The sequence below is a fragment of the Vicia villosa genome, linkage group LG7 (genome assembly GCF_029867415.1).
Source record: "Vicia villosa cultivar HV-30 ecotype Madison, WI linkage group LG7, Vvil1.0, whole genome shotgun sequence".
Taxonomy (NCBI): domain Eukaryota; kingdom Viridiplantae; phylum Streptophyta; class Magnoliopsida; order Fabales; family Fabaceae; genus Vicia; species Vicia villosa.
The window spans coordinates 101,978,532-101,995,435 of NC_081186.1; the positions used below are offsets into that span (position 1 = coordinate 101,978,532).

Genomic DNA, 16,904 nt, shown 5'->3' on the forward strand with positions numbered 1-16,904 from the left:
TGTTTAGGTATCATTTACAAAAATATTTGGATAAATAGTAAATTTCGTATATAAAAATATTTAGATCAATAATAATTTTTTTCCCGTATACCATTTTTAAATAAAAAATATTTGGGTCATAAATACCATTTTTCGTAAATAATAGATTTTTTTCCGTATACAAATATTATTTTTGTTTAGGTATCATTTACAAAAATATTTGGATCAATATTAAATTTTCGTATATAAAAATATTTACATCAATAGTAGATTTTTTCCCGTATACCATTTTTGAATAAAAAATATTTGGATCATAAATAACATTTTTCGTAAATAATAATACAAATATTATTTCTATTTAGGTATAATTTACAAAAATATTTGAATCAATATTAAATTTTTGTATAAAAAATATTTAGATCAATAATAGATTTTTTTTCATATACCATTTTTGGATCAAAAATATTTAAACATAAATACCATTTCTCGTATATAAAAATATTTAGATTAATAATAGATTTTTTTCCCGTATACAGACCTCATTTTTGTTTAGTATCATTTACAAATATATTTGGATCAATAGTAAATTTCATATATAAAAATATTTAGATCAGCAGTAGATTATTTTCCCGTATACCATCTTGGAATAAAAATATTTGGATCATAAATACCATTTTGTAAATAATAGATTTTTTTCCATATGCAAATATTATTTTTGTTAAAGTGTCATTTACAAAAATATTTGGATCAATATCAAATTTTCGTATATAAAAATATTTAGATCAGTAATAGATTTTTTGGCATATTTCATTTTTGAATAAAAAATATTTGGATCATAAATTACATTTTTCGTAATAATAAAATTAAGAACTTTATGGTACAAAGACCAACAGACCACAATTTTAATGTGGTGGCAAAAAATTAAATAAGGGTATTTTGAACTTTTCCACAACATCAATTTTCTGATATTATAGATTGATAGATTTTTTTTTGGAAGAAAGAAGTGAGAAAGTGATGAAAGAGAAAAAAAATAGAGAATATGGAGAGATTTGATAGGTTCGATAAAATATAAGAGTTGTATTATTTTAATAATAAAATTTAAAACTTTATGGTACAAAGACTAAAAAACCACAATTTTAATGTGGTGGCAAAAAATCAAATAAGGGTATTTTGGACTTTTCCACAACCATTAATTTTCTTATATTATAGATAGATGGGTTATGATAGACGGCCTATATGGTAAAATGACGTGACATTCTCGAATTTTGAAGATTTCTTTTATTGGCCAATTAAAATGACTTTTTCAAAGAGTCAATTTGCACAATTTGGAGACTTCACAAGTCCCCCTTTAAATATTTGGCCATCACTATAATCTCTGCTTCTATTTAATGGAGCCATTCATTTATTTAACAATAAAAAATATCTGCGGATATTCACAATGTATGGCTGCATGAAGCAGGCACATCTTAACCATTTAAAAAGCATCTCAGTAATTAACTCTGAAATAATTTTATGAAAAATAAATAAATACCTTATGGCAATTGTTTTTTATAAATATGAACCTTACTTGGCTTCAAAACCATACTATCTCTACAAAACACAAATGCCATTTTGACCTATCATACTAAACTAATCAAGGTACGTATTTAAGATATTCATTGTCCTAAGGTGATTAACAATTTTGCGGTGTTCATAAGATCAGCATTCCTCATTCAGCGGAAGGTACAATACAAGTAATATATTGCATAAACTCGAGTCTGCATCTGGTATCATCCTGCATGTTTTGAGAGTTCTTTTACAATAACTCATGACGGTTTAAAAACATAAAAAGTTAACTAACATACTTGTTTTCGATAGTGCTTGAGAAGAGACAGACGTGTATTAAAAATATATTAGTGGAGTTTTGTAATTTTCATTCATGGAATATCCTACCGCTCATTTGTTTTGAGTAACAGGAGTTTTCCGTTTGTTTTTTGGGCGGAGTATCCCTTATACTCCCTTTGTTTAATTCCATAGCCTATTAAAAAAAAATTATTGTGCAAACTAATTTCATGGTTGTTTTGAAGGAAAGACAATGAACAATGAAGTGAATAACCATGAGAGATATGTTGAACTGTCAAGGACTGAGAGAGAAAAGAAAGGGTGGAGAAATGTATTAGAACGAATAAGGAGTTGGATGGCTTTCAAAGACAAGGATGAATGGCTGGAACAAATGAGAGGTAATTTGGGATTAATAGCGACAGTGATCGCAACAATTACATTTCAAATAGCTCTTAATCCACCTGGGGGCGTTAGGCCGGTTAAAGATGACGGAGAAAACAATCCAGATGTTATAGCATGTACTCTCTATAGCAAGGATGGAAACTTAACTAATGGTTTGAAGCTATGTCCCGGTGAAGCTGTCTTAGCCGTTATATATCCAGGTTCTTATCTTGAGTTCTTTTTTGGAACAGTATATGTTTTGTTTCATCGCTAACGGTTTTACTATTGCTTGTGAGTGGATTTCCTTTGAAACATAGGATTCCTATGTGGCTTTTATCAATCGGAATGTGTCTCACTCTCACAAGTCTTGCTATTACATACATAACTGCAGTACAAATGGTTACCCCGGATCCTGTTTGGGGTCCAGCAAAAGATTTTCAAAGAACATTGCTTCTGACTTGGGTTTCAATGTTATTCCTTTTGGCTTTGTTCCTCACACTACGTTTCATTATATGGGTAGTTAACATTTTTCTCAAAATAGGTAAAAGGGCAATCACTCAAAATATTTCGAGGGAGAATACTCCAGCCCCGTGATTCAGTATGTTTCACCATGCATCTGCTACATGTTCCATCCCAAACCACTTCATTCCGCATGTGTATTTGTGTGTAAAGTGTTCTTTTATAAGTAATAAACGTATGTTATAAGGATATTTATGTGTAATGTTATCTTTTGTATGGAATTGTTTGTATGGTTGTCTTTTATGTTAAGGATATTTGTGCGCAAGGCTGTCTTTTATATGTAATATACATTATGATAATTATATTTAGAGTAATGCTATTCTTACACTCATATTATACACCAATATTTACACCAAACATTGTTCACCGTATTTATACGGTGAACATTGTTTTTGAAAATAAAATAATAATATTTATTTTTATTTTTAAAATTACGGACGACACTGTTCATTTACGGACGTGCATTAATCAACTTTATTACTACATTAACCAAGTTTTTACATTGCATTAACCAAGTTTAATGACTGCCAAAAATTATTTTTGCATTAACCAACTTCATTACTGCATTAACCAAGTTTTTACATTGCATTAACCAACTTTGTGGTTACTGTAAAGTACTGTTCATGGGTGTAAGAATAGTATTACTCAAATTTGGTTAATGCAGTGTAAAAACTTGGTTAATGCAGTGTAAAAACTTGGTTAATGCAATAATGAAGTTGGTTAATGCAACATTCAGGTATTAAAAATAATTTTTAGCAGTTACCAAACTTGGTTAATGTAGTGTAGAAACTTGGTTAATGCAGTAATGAAGTTGGTTAATGCAACATCCAGGTATTAAAAAAAAAATTAGCAGTCATCAAACTTAGTTAACGCAGTGTAAAAACTTGGTTAATGCAGTAATCAAGTTGGTTAATGCACGTCCGTACATGAACAGTGTCTTCTGTAATTTTAAAAATAAAAAATATTTTTTATAAATATTATTATTTTATTTTAAAAACACTGTTCACCGTATAAATACGGTGAACAGTGTTTGATGTAAGTATTGGTGTATAATATGGGTGTAAGAATAGCATTACTCTTATATTTATATGTATGTTGTATTTTATATTTAGAGAACAAACCATGTATCTCCTACATGTCTCAACCCATTTCACTTCGTTGAGGGTTGTGACTACTACAGGTGTAGCATAATGTACTTTTGGTAAGTACCCGAAGTTACATTTTCGATATGAGAACGCAGAAAAAATTGACTAGAAATACAGCAAATTCACAAACTCAAATTACCATAATTCAAACATTGATAACATAACAAGCAATGCATTAAGGATTTTTTTTAACATAATTTAAACATTACACTTCAACGTTCAGGTGGACGTTGCAACATGTTGATAATATCATCGACTGATCTCGCCATAGTTGCATCCAGCTCGATCGGAACTTTTGCTTTTAAACGGAAAAAGGTTATCCACATAGTCCGTAAATCAGTGCTCGTCTTTAGCTCATGGTTGATGAACTCAAGCTTTCCTTCCTTGTCAATGGATGGGGAGGGGTACTCGATCTTCACAATTTTTCGATTGTAGCCATATGGTAGAGCTTCTGCAGTGTGTATTGCAGATCTTCAAGAGGGGTGTACTCGGTGACCTTAAATTCTCGTGATGGTGTATTGCTGGTAAAGTGAACATTTCCAACATGACAAATAATGCTCATTTTGGTTTTGGTGTTTTAGTATGAAGCAATATGAAGACTGAGGTTATATAAAATAGTTGGAGGATATTATGACCATATAAACCCTATATGATTACAGTGTGTGAACCAGAAATGAATTTCTGGTTCCAAACCGGACGTACATTTTCGGTAACTGCCCTGGTATCAAAAAACAGAAACAGAAGCATAATATAGAACAGAAACATAAGAAGAGACATAATCCAACATAGAGACATAATAACAAAATGTTTTCATTCAATATCATAATACGCTAACAAAATGTCACATACAATAATATGATAAATAATTACTTAAATGACCCGAAATAATTATCGTTCGACAAATCTACCATTGGTATCCCCTTTGACTTTTCCCTATTTTTTGCTATTTCAATGTTGTTCAATTTGGTGTACTCTTCAACCTTTCAGTATATTGGTTCGGCCAAGTTTCAGATTCGATTGTAAAATGATTTGCTCACTCGTTGATGTAACTTATATAAGGCATCCCGATTTTAAATAAACTTGAAGAAAATGTGCGGATTAGAAATCCACCCAACACAGATAGAACGATCATTTGGCTTTGGAGGTGGAGCAGTGCGCAGTGGGAAATAAGTGTCTGAGAAACCGTATCTTTTAAGATTAATACACGATCTCTCATACGCACTTGTGATGAGATGTCCCATCTTGGTCTTCTCATCTAGTGTAAGCCTTGCAGGCATTAATGTCTATCCTTTCAAAGTTTCAATACACTTCTCTTTAGTTAAAATTGATTGCTTCTTCACTTTCCACAATCCAAAATCGTTGTCTTCGGAAAATTTTACAATCTCCCATTTAGCCATGATGCTCATTTGTAAACAATACCCCTATGTCCCACAGTGGATGCCACTTGCTGTGAAAATGATAAGGTTCAATTTACATCGAGAAATTTGATGTGTGGGGACAAAGAACAGTTGCAATCAAAATAAATGGCCTTCAGCAGTAATAACTAATAAATAGTGAATTTAGTAGACAAAGTTTAAATAAGGCGATAACACAAAAAGTTTGTTTACCTAGTTCGATCAAATGATCTACATATGAGGGAGAGAGCAGCTCTCCAATTCATTATACTTTAAAAGTTGTTACAAGAGATAACAAATGACTTACAAGAAAATAGCCTTCCAAGTTTCCAAGAACAAACCCTATTTTCTATACCCAAGTGTTTTCCAATCTCTCTAACTCTCAATTTAAGAATCACACAAACTCAATGTGTTTAGAAGTATTTCTCAGTCACCTTAGATAACTCAAAAGTTTCTCCAAAACCCTTGTCTTTTCTAAGTTCTCCCTTGGAATTCCCTAAACTTTTATTTCTCAATTTTATTCTTAAATACTAAAATTGACAATGTAATCTTGCCTTTGTGACCCGTGTGCTCTCTTTGTGATGAGTCATCCCCTTCTAAAGGTGTATTCTCAATTCAGTATCTTGTATAAGCTAAGAACATTTTCTCAATGTCATTTTCATCATTCCATAAGATTTTTCTAAACCCATACAAATTCCAAGGGAGAACTATCAATCAAAATACGACATAGAAATCCATACAAATTCGACAATGACATTCACATAAAGCTTCTAATGACTTTTCTAAACCCATACTATTCTACTATTCTTTTTCTCAATGTCATTTTCATCATTCCATAAGATTTTTCAACAATTGGTGTATGTTCGTCTTGTAATTGGATATTACATGATTGTTCAGAATTTTACAACCTTATTTTCGATAGCTTGACTTTGTCAGAGTTATCGCGGATAGCCGGATACACGATTACTTTCAGCATAAAGCATTACACGATTACTTTCACAACCTTTTATATATAGAGAAATTCTTTGGCCACCTCCCTATCTTCTAGTCCACCTCTGGTGAAAACCCCATTATACCCCTGACTTCGGAAATGAACTTCCGAAATGCATGAAAAAGGTGTTTTCGGAAGTTCATCTCCGAAAGCGCCTTTTTTTTTGAAAAAAATGTCTTATTTCGGAAGTTCATTTCCGAAACTACAATTTCGGAAATGAAATTCCGAAATAAAACGCGTTCTGCAGATTAAGCAGAACTCTCCCCCTCCCCCAAATCATTTACCCTAATCATCATCAAACACTTCCATAGGCGAAATTTCTGCAGAAGCAAGTGTGAAGTAGCCAAACTCTTCTTCCAAACTCAACCAAACTCATCATTAAACACTAATTGGTAAGTTTATCATTGTTTTTTCAAGTTTTAGATCTATTTGATTAAACTATATTAGGGTGTTTAGAATCTGAAAAAATGACATTAAGATAGCTTAGTACTGATATTAGGATGTTTAGTAGGCAAAAAAATGGATTTGGTTTAGGTTTTTGGGTCTGCCATTGGAGGTTGCAGAGAAGCTCTACGTGGGGGTGTTTCGGAAGTTCATTTCCGAAAACACCTCCATCCCAGTTTTCGGAAATGAACTTCCGAACTGTACCAGAAGTTCATTTTTTTTTGTTTTTTCATTTGTCTCGCATATTAATCGATTTCGATTGTTTACAGGATCATGTCAGACCAGCCAGCACGCATCAGACAGGGGAGAGAGTCCTAGACTGCGTCGGCTATACGCGAGCGAGCGGCGGCGCATCTGGCTTCGACCCAGGGACGGGGGCAGGGACGGGGACACCGTGTCCGCGTTCCACAGGACTTGGTGGAGAGTTCATCTGCTTCAAGCTCTAGGAGTAGCTTGGCTCGGGTATCTTCTTCCCGCCAGCGAGAGGAGGAGGATGAGGATGAGGAGGAGGAGGAGGTCATACCGGATGTTGACCCTCCAGTCGGGGAGGAGGAGCAGGAGGAGCAGGAGGTGGATAGCTTTCCGGGAGGGCCTTTTGACACTTCCCTGCTGATTCACTCCCAGGATCACGTCGCTCGGCGGATCTGGGAGGGAGAGGTATTTTTTTTAACTTAGCCGTTTATTTGTCACCATTTTTTATAATTTTACCGTTTATTTCTCGCTTATTTGTTTTTTTTTGTAACAGGAGAGAGAGCCATTGAAAATGGTGAACCACTCCAGGAAGATTTTCGGTCTGTTTAAACCAGCAGCTCAGTGGTTTAACGACCATGTGCGAGGTTCAGGGCTTTGCGGGCTCTGCATGACCGGGTACACCACCATCAGCACCGGCATGCAGGGGGCATTTGTGGAGCGCTGGCACAAGGAGACGTCTTCTTTCCACTTGCCGGTGGGGGAGTTGACGATCACCATGCATGACGTCCAGTGTCTTCTCCACCTGCCTATTAGGGGGCCGCTGTTGGACCACTCCAGGATCCAGAGGGTCGAGGCCATTGAGTGGATGATGCACTATTTGGGCCTGCCGCACGAGGTTGCTCACCTGGAGTGCGTCTCGACTTCTGGGCCTCATGTCCGGTTCAACACACTGAGCCTCTATTTTGAGTTCCACCTGGACGCGGCGGTCGAGGCCTAGCAGGAGGGTAACGACCTATTCATGGAGTACCACCGCGGCTGCGCTCTTCGGTGCTGGTACATGCATGTGGTAGGCGCTGCATGCTTTGTGGACAAGAGCGCCAGGTACGTCGACGTGGCCTACCTCTGCTATTTCATGGACCTGGATACCGTTCACCAGTGGAACTGGGGGGCAGCTACTCTGGCATATCTCTACCAGAAGCTGAATGAGGCCTCCAACTGGAGGACGAGGCAGCTGGTCGGATCCTGCACTCTGCTTACGGTACGTTTGATTTTAACACATTCTCGTATTTATTTATTTATTTATGTTTCGTATTTATTTTTAATACATTATCGTATATGTGTTTCAGAGCTGGATCATCTCCTACTTCTCCCGCATCCACGGCTTCCACATCGATCCTGCGTACGTTGACGCCATGCCCAGGGCCGCCAGATACGCCCTCCAGAGGGGGAACGATGCGGTGGGACCATACCGCCTGTACCTGGACCGCACGATGCACGACGACGTCACCTGGAGGCCGTTCGCCGACTATGCTCAGGTTGTCCCCTTCGACGGGGTTGCTCTATATTCAGGCTGGTTGGCATGCGGGACCGGCATCATGGTCCGGTATCTCCCGGAGCGGTGCATGCGGCAGTTTGGGTTCGTGCAGATCATACCCAGGTCACCCTTCGAGGCTGCTCCTGACACAGTGACCAGAGTGCAGCTCACTGCCATATGGGAGGAGTGGCAGCATCATGTGGTACCGGAGGAGTACCGTCGCATGCGGGTCACCCAGGACTGGCACAGTGTGGAGGGGTACGTCACATGGTTCTACCGGGTGTCCCATCCTCTCTTGAGACCCGACGTTCCCGGCGCTCCTAGGCCAGCACACGAGGAGATCCTGGAGAACCGGCAGGCGGAGGATGACCACGCCATTGATCTCCTTCCGATCTGCCAGCGGATAGAGATGCTTGGGCGGGACGCGTTGCATCGAGGTGTCATTCATCAGGGCGGATCAGAGGCAATCGCCGTGATGGAGATGATCGTCACTGATGCGGACCGTGCGGCGGGGTACAGGCGGCAGAGGAGGGCCCAGGGTGAGCGGGTTAGGCACACCCAGTAGTGGTGGGGTTTATTCATTTTTTGATTTTGGATTGTATATTTAGCACACTATTTTTATTTATTTCGGTTTGTATATAATATTTTCATATTAGTATTTTTTTTTGTTTATTTATCATATTAGTGTTTTCAGTCTATCTATTGTTTATTTTGTTTGCCGGTAACGTTTAATTAAAATGCGGTTGCGTTTAAGAAAAACATTAAAAAAAAAACACAGTTTCTGCATAATTCGGAAATGAACTTCCGAATTCACCCCCCATGAGGTGTTTTCGGATGTTCATCTCCGAACGCACCCCCCATGAGGTGTTTTCGGAGATGAACTTCCGAATCAAGGAAATTTTTTAAAAAAAAAAAGCGCTTCGGAAGTTCATTTCCGAAGCAGGGGTAGTTTGGGAATTTCGCTGGGGGTGACCCCCCATAGGGAACCATGTTTTTTTTTATTAATATCGCACTTAAAATTAACAAAGCTTTATAAGTGATTAAATATATTTCGGGAATGGATTACTAACTATAGTAAATACTGAAAATAGCTATGAATTGTATTGAACAACTAGAAAGCTTGTGCCAAATATACATTCAAATTACACTATTCAACCAAATATACAATTCTTGTTCAAAAAAAAAAAAACCAAATATACAATTCAAATTACATTTATTCAACCAAATATACAATTCAAATTACAACAAATACAACTACATAATTGATTATTATTATAATTTTTTTGACGCTTTTAAAAAACATATTATTATGACATATTTCTTCTAAATTTTATTTTTTAGATTTATTTAATAAATAATATATTTTGACTATATATAATTTATTGAATGAACCTAAAAGGGAAGCACAAAGACGGAATTAATTTAAATTTCTTTGACAAATTAATAAGCTATTTGTCATTATTCCATAATTTATTGACTACCCTCACAATTAAACGAACAACCAAAAAAACACCAAGAGCTGCGACAAAGATAGCCCAAACAAAAATAGCAATACCAAACACATTTTCTAAAAGATGATTCCAAATGACATTTGGTGTGACCATGTTTACTGCAAACAAGTAGGTAAGAGCAAAACTTGTGAGTGTGATACTCATTCCAATTGATAAAAGCCATACTGGAAATGTTTTCTCTATAGGAATTCCACTAACCAGAAAGAGAAGAACACTAAGTGCTGAAATGAAACAAATTGTATTACATATCAAAAATCGAAGATAATAATTTTTATATAAAGTAGCTAAGATAGCTTCTCCAGCACATATATTGTATCCGGTCTTATCCGAGCAAAGTGGGTCATCATTGACACTCACTTGCACGACACCACCGGGTGGATTAGTGGCGAGTGAAAATGTTACAGTTGCGATTATAGAAACTGCTATACCCATGCTAGTTTTCATACCTTTTATCCATTTTTCTTTATCTTTGTATTCAAACCACTTTGCTACACGCTCAAACAACTTCCTACCACATGATTTCTGAGGATTCTCTTCATGAATATTCGTACTCATTTTATTGACTTGATTCTTGATTATCAATATCAATTCACTAACCCTGCTTGAATGTTTTGTTACAAGTTAGAAGATAGCATGTATATATAGATGATTTAATCAAACAATGAAAATAGTACAGAATATGTTTTATCAAATAGACTTTTCAATGCAATTGAGATTAATAATTATGGTTATCATAATTTGGATTTAAGTACTTGCACTAAAAATTAATTTTTATGATTTTAAAGAGAATTTGATTTTTGTCTCGTATTTACTTATATGTTAAAGATGAACATGGTCCACATATTTTTAATTTACATATCAAACATAATTATTTGTCTCTTTCTTTTTTTTTTAATAATTATCGATGATAAATTTATTAAAAAATATTTATACTAATCAATAATAAATTGTTATTATTTTTTGTACATAATAATTAAAATATGTGTCTGGGCGTTCTCTCACACAGTGGAGGGTTAGTCTTAAGGGAAAAATGTAGGCAATAATATTCTTCCATCTCGTAACCGCATATGCGAATATATGTTTATGAGGGAACACGATTATCACATCTTAGGAGTTTTCTGATTCCTAGACTCACAGACCTCTATAAATACGTTAAAGAGTGACAACTGATATATTCAGATACAACCGCATAACGCCAAAAAATATAGAGTTTTTCATATCTCTCTCTCTCTCTCTCTCTCTCTCTCTATATATATATATATATATATATATATATATATATATATATATATATATATATATATATATATATATATATATATATATATATATATATATATATATATATATATATAAAAGATGTTTTCAGAGATTTTGGTATTATATGACAAATTGACAAGTATTAGTCTATTAGTTTTTACTAAATGCATGCGTGTGAAATTAGGGATAGTAATGGATATGGTACTATATTATCCATCTTCATATATGTGGTTTGAAAAAATCCTCGTAATCAAGCCCACATTCGCATGTGCACCAACGTTTATACCTCTATTCGTACCCTTTGGGTACCTATTCTAGGTCAGCCCAAGGTGCAATAAGACCAAACCCACTCATTTTTCCTGCTCCATTAAGCCCAAGATATAAATTCACATCCAAGGGGGTTTCAAGTTCACAATCTCTAATCTCCACTCTCATTACAATTATCTTAAACCCTAAATTAACTTGGGTGTTGGGCTGTTAATCATGCAGGCACCCCGTTCGGTACACCGTATTGGAGTTTATCAACATCAGTTCAAGATCAACGACTCCGATTCAAGATATGTCACGATCGTAACCTTCGATCCAATATCTCACATCACTGAATTGATTACGAAGCTTTATTCCATTGTAGCTTATATAATCTCCTCCATTCATGTATCTGCAACGGAAGAGTGGCACCCAATGTGAGAATCGACATCTGATTCCTATGATTTCAACGACCTTACATTTTGGAGGTTTAGATCCAGATCTCAGATTTTCTAGCTTACAAGCCACCTAATTTAGAGGGAATCAACCTCTGGTTCCCGCATTTCCCTTCTTCTCCGTTCGCGACCTTCTCAGATTTTAGAATCAAGAAATGTTCTATGGATAATACAAAGATCCTCCACAGTCGATCCAATCAACTATCGCCTCTCTATCCTGGCATGCCATAGACCAAATCTCTAATTCCCATGAGAAATCTGAAAATTAGAGAGAAGAAGTCTCATGCACGGGTCTAAAGTTATGTCAGGGTCTAAAGGTGACTTTCATCAATACCGAACCAATCGCAATTTGTCTCCAGACTTAGCGTCATCCCTGTGTTTCCCTTCTGATGGAACTCTTACCATAAAAGAACTTTCAAGATACGATAAGTTAGTCGTTAATGACGCCTGGATACTAAAAATTCATAGTTAACGTCAAACGTCAATCAAATACTAAGGTGCATCTTGTGAATACCATGGGAATTCAGTTGCATGCACCGGGGTTTCCACCTACCGAATTACGAAGCAGGGGTCCACTAATAATGCCTAGTGAAAGATGTTTTGGATCTAGGACGCCAAGAGACCTAGTGGTATCCGCATCCAACCATTGTCTGAAGCTTTGGATTTTGTTTGAAAATGGAATAAACAAACCGCGACTCTGAGCTCCTCGCCGGTCTACCGAAGCAATCAATCCTCCAAGACAAATCTGCATGGAAATTCAAAGCAAAATTCCTCAAACACCTCCATCAAAGGCCGACCTAATTAGAAGTCGAAGGCCCTATCTTCTAGAGTGGCTTGCGGTCAAGCCATCCAGAAAACACATCCGAGGGCGAGCGACTGGTATAAACCTGTGGCCGATCATAACATTTAATTAATGTATTTGTAAATTTATTTCCTAGTTGCAATTATTAACATAATTGTTAAATGGAAATAATATATATATATATATATATATATATATATATATATATATATATATATATATATATATATATATATATATATATATATATACATATATATAAACCAAACAGGTCAAACAAATAAACTTTTATCCTGGTTTGCTATTTATAAAGATGCTTCTTCCAAGTCTTCTTTATATAGACATAGAAAGATCTGTTGAAGGGGGGAAGATGGAATTCCACAATTTCTTAGTTGTATCCTTGCATTATCGTCAGTAGAAAATGATGGACCAAATGGTACAATTTTATTGTCCTTGCGCCACAAAATCAGTGCAGTGGAAGGAATATTTGATATTGTACCATGTACTATTTTCTCACATAAAACTTTTCATTTTATTTTTTTATCATTTGGTTTCCATCTTTCATTTTTTTTAAACTAGACCTCCTATATTTAAATTGGTCTAGCTCCCTCAACATAATCAGTCTTTCAAAAACTTATGTGATTTTTTTTCTTTAAAAAAAACTCCTTTCTAACCTGAGATGATATTTGGCCCAAATCTTGGTCTGAGAAACTAACTGGTGGTCATCAATGAAAGGATTGTAATTTTTGAAGAAATGGGTGCATCTGAATATGATCCTCATAGGTGTGTTTCTAGACAAGTTTGGGATGGTTGCTTTAAAAAAGTCTATGATCTCACTTATCCATGTTTAATCAAAGAGTTATGGATCAATGCTTCTTTTAAGCTCAATCTAAAAAAAGCATCCTCTCCAAAGCTTTTGATGAACATTTCAACAATATCTCAGCCACTTTCACTAAAATAAAAGACTATGAAGATGTTAAAGTTATTTCAAATGCCTATGTTTGGAAACAAATTCGGTGCGTCTCTGAGAATACCTCTGATCTATTAAAGATACCTAATCCTGGATCTCAAAAAATAGTTTAGAATCAACTACTGATATCAAACTCCCTGAGAATCCAGATTTATGGTGAAACTTCATTAAAATAGAGGAATGAATAAAAAATGTTCATTATATTATCATTCCTAGATCTAAATGTAAAAACAAAGAACTACTTCTCTAAACCCTTAGTTTCTGCACTTCTCTAATATTGGCGGGGCTTCTCATGTCGATGACATCTTGACACGTATTTAGAATTTATTCAATGCTTCTCATTGTTAACATGAAGTCAAGGAAATTTCCCTATTGCACCACAAAGGAGTACTTAGCGGGATTCAGACACATGTTGTATTTCCTAATTGATTGTAGGATGTCCTCTAAGTCTGCTACATGACTATGCCCTTTTGCGGTCTTCAATATCATGTCATCAACATAGACTTCCAAATTCCACCCAATCTGGTGGGAGAATTTGGCATCCATGAGTCCTGGTAGGTGGCACCTGAATTCATGAATCCGAAGGGTATGACGTAATGATAAAGTTGTTATGGTTTGACATGAACTCCGTACTGGGTTCATCAAGGGGATCCATTTTAATTTGTTGTACCCCGAGTAGGTGTCCATGAAGCTCAATGTTTGGTAACCCGAGGAACCGTCAATTCGATGACTGATATCTAGAAAGGGATAAGGATCCTTGGGATAGGTTGTATTAATATTGGTGAAATCAATGAACATTTGTCACTTGTTTGATGCCTTCTTCACCAAGACAACATTGGTCAGTCAGGTGGGGTATTTTATTTCTATGATGTAACTACTAATTGCTAGCTTATATTCCTCCTCGTCGATGGAGGCTCTCCTCTCCTTACCAACTTTCATTTTCTTTGAGTCACATGTCTCATTGAGGGGTTGATAGCGACACGATGGTACACCACTCTAATGTCTATACATGGCATATTGAAGGGGATCCAAACAAACAAGTCGACGTTCTTTCTGAGTTGGTTGACTATTTCAAACTCTTTTTTTAAGAACGAAGTGTCTGTCTTTTTTACTTGGTGACCCAAAGAAACTATCTGAACCTCCTTCAAATCTTTTGAACCTCCTTCAGATCTTCTGTGGGCATGTGTCTTTCATTCTCCACGCCCAGCCTAGGATCCCAACTCTTGGTGGCTATGCTATGTGATTCGAAAAAAGGGTTATCTTGTGGGGGAAATCATATTTCCTCATTGACGGGCTACTCTGGTAACATTCTTAGGTGCTTTCCTGGTCTCCTCGAACCGTCTTGACTTGCCCGCTAGGTATCGAGTATTTTAGGACGAACTATTGGGTGGATATAATCGCCCCAAACAATTTAATGGTCGGTCTGCCAAGGATGACGTTATAGGGAAATAAGACATCAACCACGAGGTAATTGACTTCAATCGCCTTGGAATCTGCTCCAACATCTTACGTTATCTTCAGGGTTATGTAACCTCTAACTTGTATTTCTAGTGTCGAGAGAGTAAGCTCACGTGAGGTGAGGGTATTTCGTGTGTATTCTGAATTGTTTCCTCATTTGAGGGATAGGTTATTTATAGAGGCCAATTGTTCTGCATTTAGGGATTTTCAGAATCACAACCACCCACTTAGTCATGGTAGTGGACCATTGAATTCGTATTCTTAGAAAGATGTGAGGAATACATTGTAGGTGGTAAAAGGACGCCACCTCTTACTGGCGGCGTAGCCTCCTCGCAATTGGGGTCATTCGTGAATGTATCACTACAAAGGTCAGTCAAAGGTATAATTAGAAGTAGTCTCACATTTAACTTAGGCTATGAATTTCTATCAACCGTTGAATATCATCTAGCTGTTTTTCACATTTTAAGCATTGAAGGAAATACCTTTTAACTAACTTTCAAATATAATATAGCTATCGTGAAGGAAAAGATATGGTTTAAATTTGTTATTCTCTAAGATATTAGAGTGTTAACCTTGCATATTTTTCCTTCTTCGATATATCGAAATCTTGTTCCATCAATTTGAAATTTTACCTCACCGATCATTTTAGTATTAAAGATTAATAACAATTATTATTAATTAATAAATTAATTAAAATAATATTAATTACTATTTATAATTATTTTTGATGGAGTTTTTAACTTTTTTTTCATTATTATTACGAAGTCAAAATTTTACTATAGACAAATTGATTAGTATGCAGAGATTGCAGTTTTGTTGGAAGTTAGTTGAATAGAAGAAAATGTATCTTTTTTTATTTTGTATACACACTAAACAAAAACCGAAAAAAATTAAAGTAACCATGTTTTAAAAAAAATATTGGGAAAATTTACGAAAGTGTCTAGGTTTGGTAGGGCACCCAGGTGCATGAGCCACCTGGGATGGCGCCTACCCTTAAAAATATAGTGAATGTGCCATCTGGGATGGCGCCAATGTTGTGCCCTTTTTAGGGTTGTCATCTCAGATGGCACCTATGTGTTAGGGTTTACACATAGGAGCCATCTCAAATGACTCCTATGTGTTAGGGCTTTTTCTATAAAAATACCCTCATTCCCTTTCATTTCGCACACAGTTTTCTCTTCCATTCTTTGATTTTCTCTCTGACTTTTTCATCATGTCCGATTTTCCAATTTTTTGGAGAGATGGGCATGTTGCATTCTCACCTGTGAAGCCCCGATAAAAATGAAATTTTGGAACATTCACGACATGGACCATCTGAAGAGGTCGTTGATGCGTTGGTTAGAAGGGGAGTACGCGCCCGGTGAAACCATTTGAACAATCCAAAGGGTTAAAACGAGGACGTGTATTATCACAGGAAAAACTAAGAGTTGGTTGGATGAAGTGAAGACTGACCAAGATGTCTGTAACATATGGGACAGACGACATTGCGTTAGTTGTTGTGATATCGTAAAACTCTCGTTAACCCTAATTATGTTATTTAATGTCTGCGTTGTTGATGTAGTGTTGTTTATGTTTATGTTTATGTTGATTTTGTGTTGCTTGTGTGGTTGTATGAATGTTGTAATAAATATGTTGCGCCATTAAATAAACTAAAGTTCATTGCTTCAAAATATTTTATAAAGTTGTTACACAATAGGTAGAGGGCATACAATTAAACATGCATTGAGGTTGTTCCACAACTATGACATTTGTGTTTATTGTGCCCTAGCTGACGACAAATGCTACACTTTTCCATGTTATCA

The 16,904-nt window shown here is 35.9% G+C and overlaps 2 protein-coding genes and 1 long non-coding RNA gene across 3 annotated transcripts; 2 read left to right on the plus strand and 1 right to left on the minus strand.

The window, feature by feature from the left end:
• The first annotated feature begins 1,463 nt into the window (after positions 1-1,463).
• LOC131618078 (uncharacterized) lies at positions 1,464-3,027 on the plus strand. The gene is made up of 2 exons (XR_009288725.1): positions 1,464-1,617; positions 2,046-3,027. It is a non-coding gene; the product is annotated as an uncharacterized LOC131618078 (long non-coding RNA).
• A 4,990-nt stretch (positions 3,028-8,017) lies between these two features.
• Positions 8,018-9,497, plus strand: LOC131619869 (uncharacterized). The gene is made up of 3 exons (XM_058890911.1): positions 8,018-8,124; positions 8,213-8,887; positions 9,492-9,497. Exons 2-3 carry the CDS (start codon positions 8,279-8,281, stop codon positions 9,495-9,497), a joined length of 615 nt encoding a protein of 204 aa, XP_058746894.1. The 5' UTR covers positions 8,018-8,124; positions 8,213-8,278.
• Positions 8,963-10,603, minus strand: LOC131618079 (uncharacterized). The gene has a single exon (XM_058889347.1). The coding sequence runs from the start codon at positions 10,464-10,466 to the stop codon at positions 9,849-9,851; it is 618 nt and encodes a 205-aa protein (XP_058745330.1). The 5' UTR covers positions 10,467-10,603; the 3' UTR covers positions 8,963-9,848.
• Between the last annotated feature and the right edge of the window lie 6,301 nt (positions 10,604-16,904).

Coding starts and splice junctions, on each gene's coding strand:
- LOC131618079 (XM_058889347.1), bottom strand. CDS start 10,466: ATGAGTACGAATATTCATGAAGAGAATCCTCAGAAATCATGTGGTAGG.
- LOC131619869 (XM_058890911.1), top strand. CDS start 8,279: ATGCCCAGGGCCGCCAGATACGCCCTCCAGAGGGGGAACGATGCGGTG.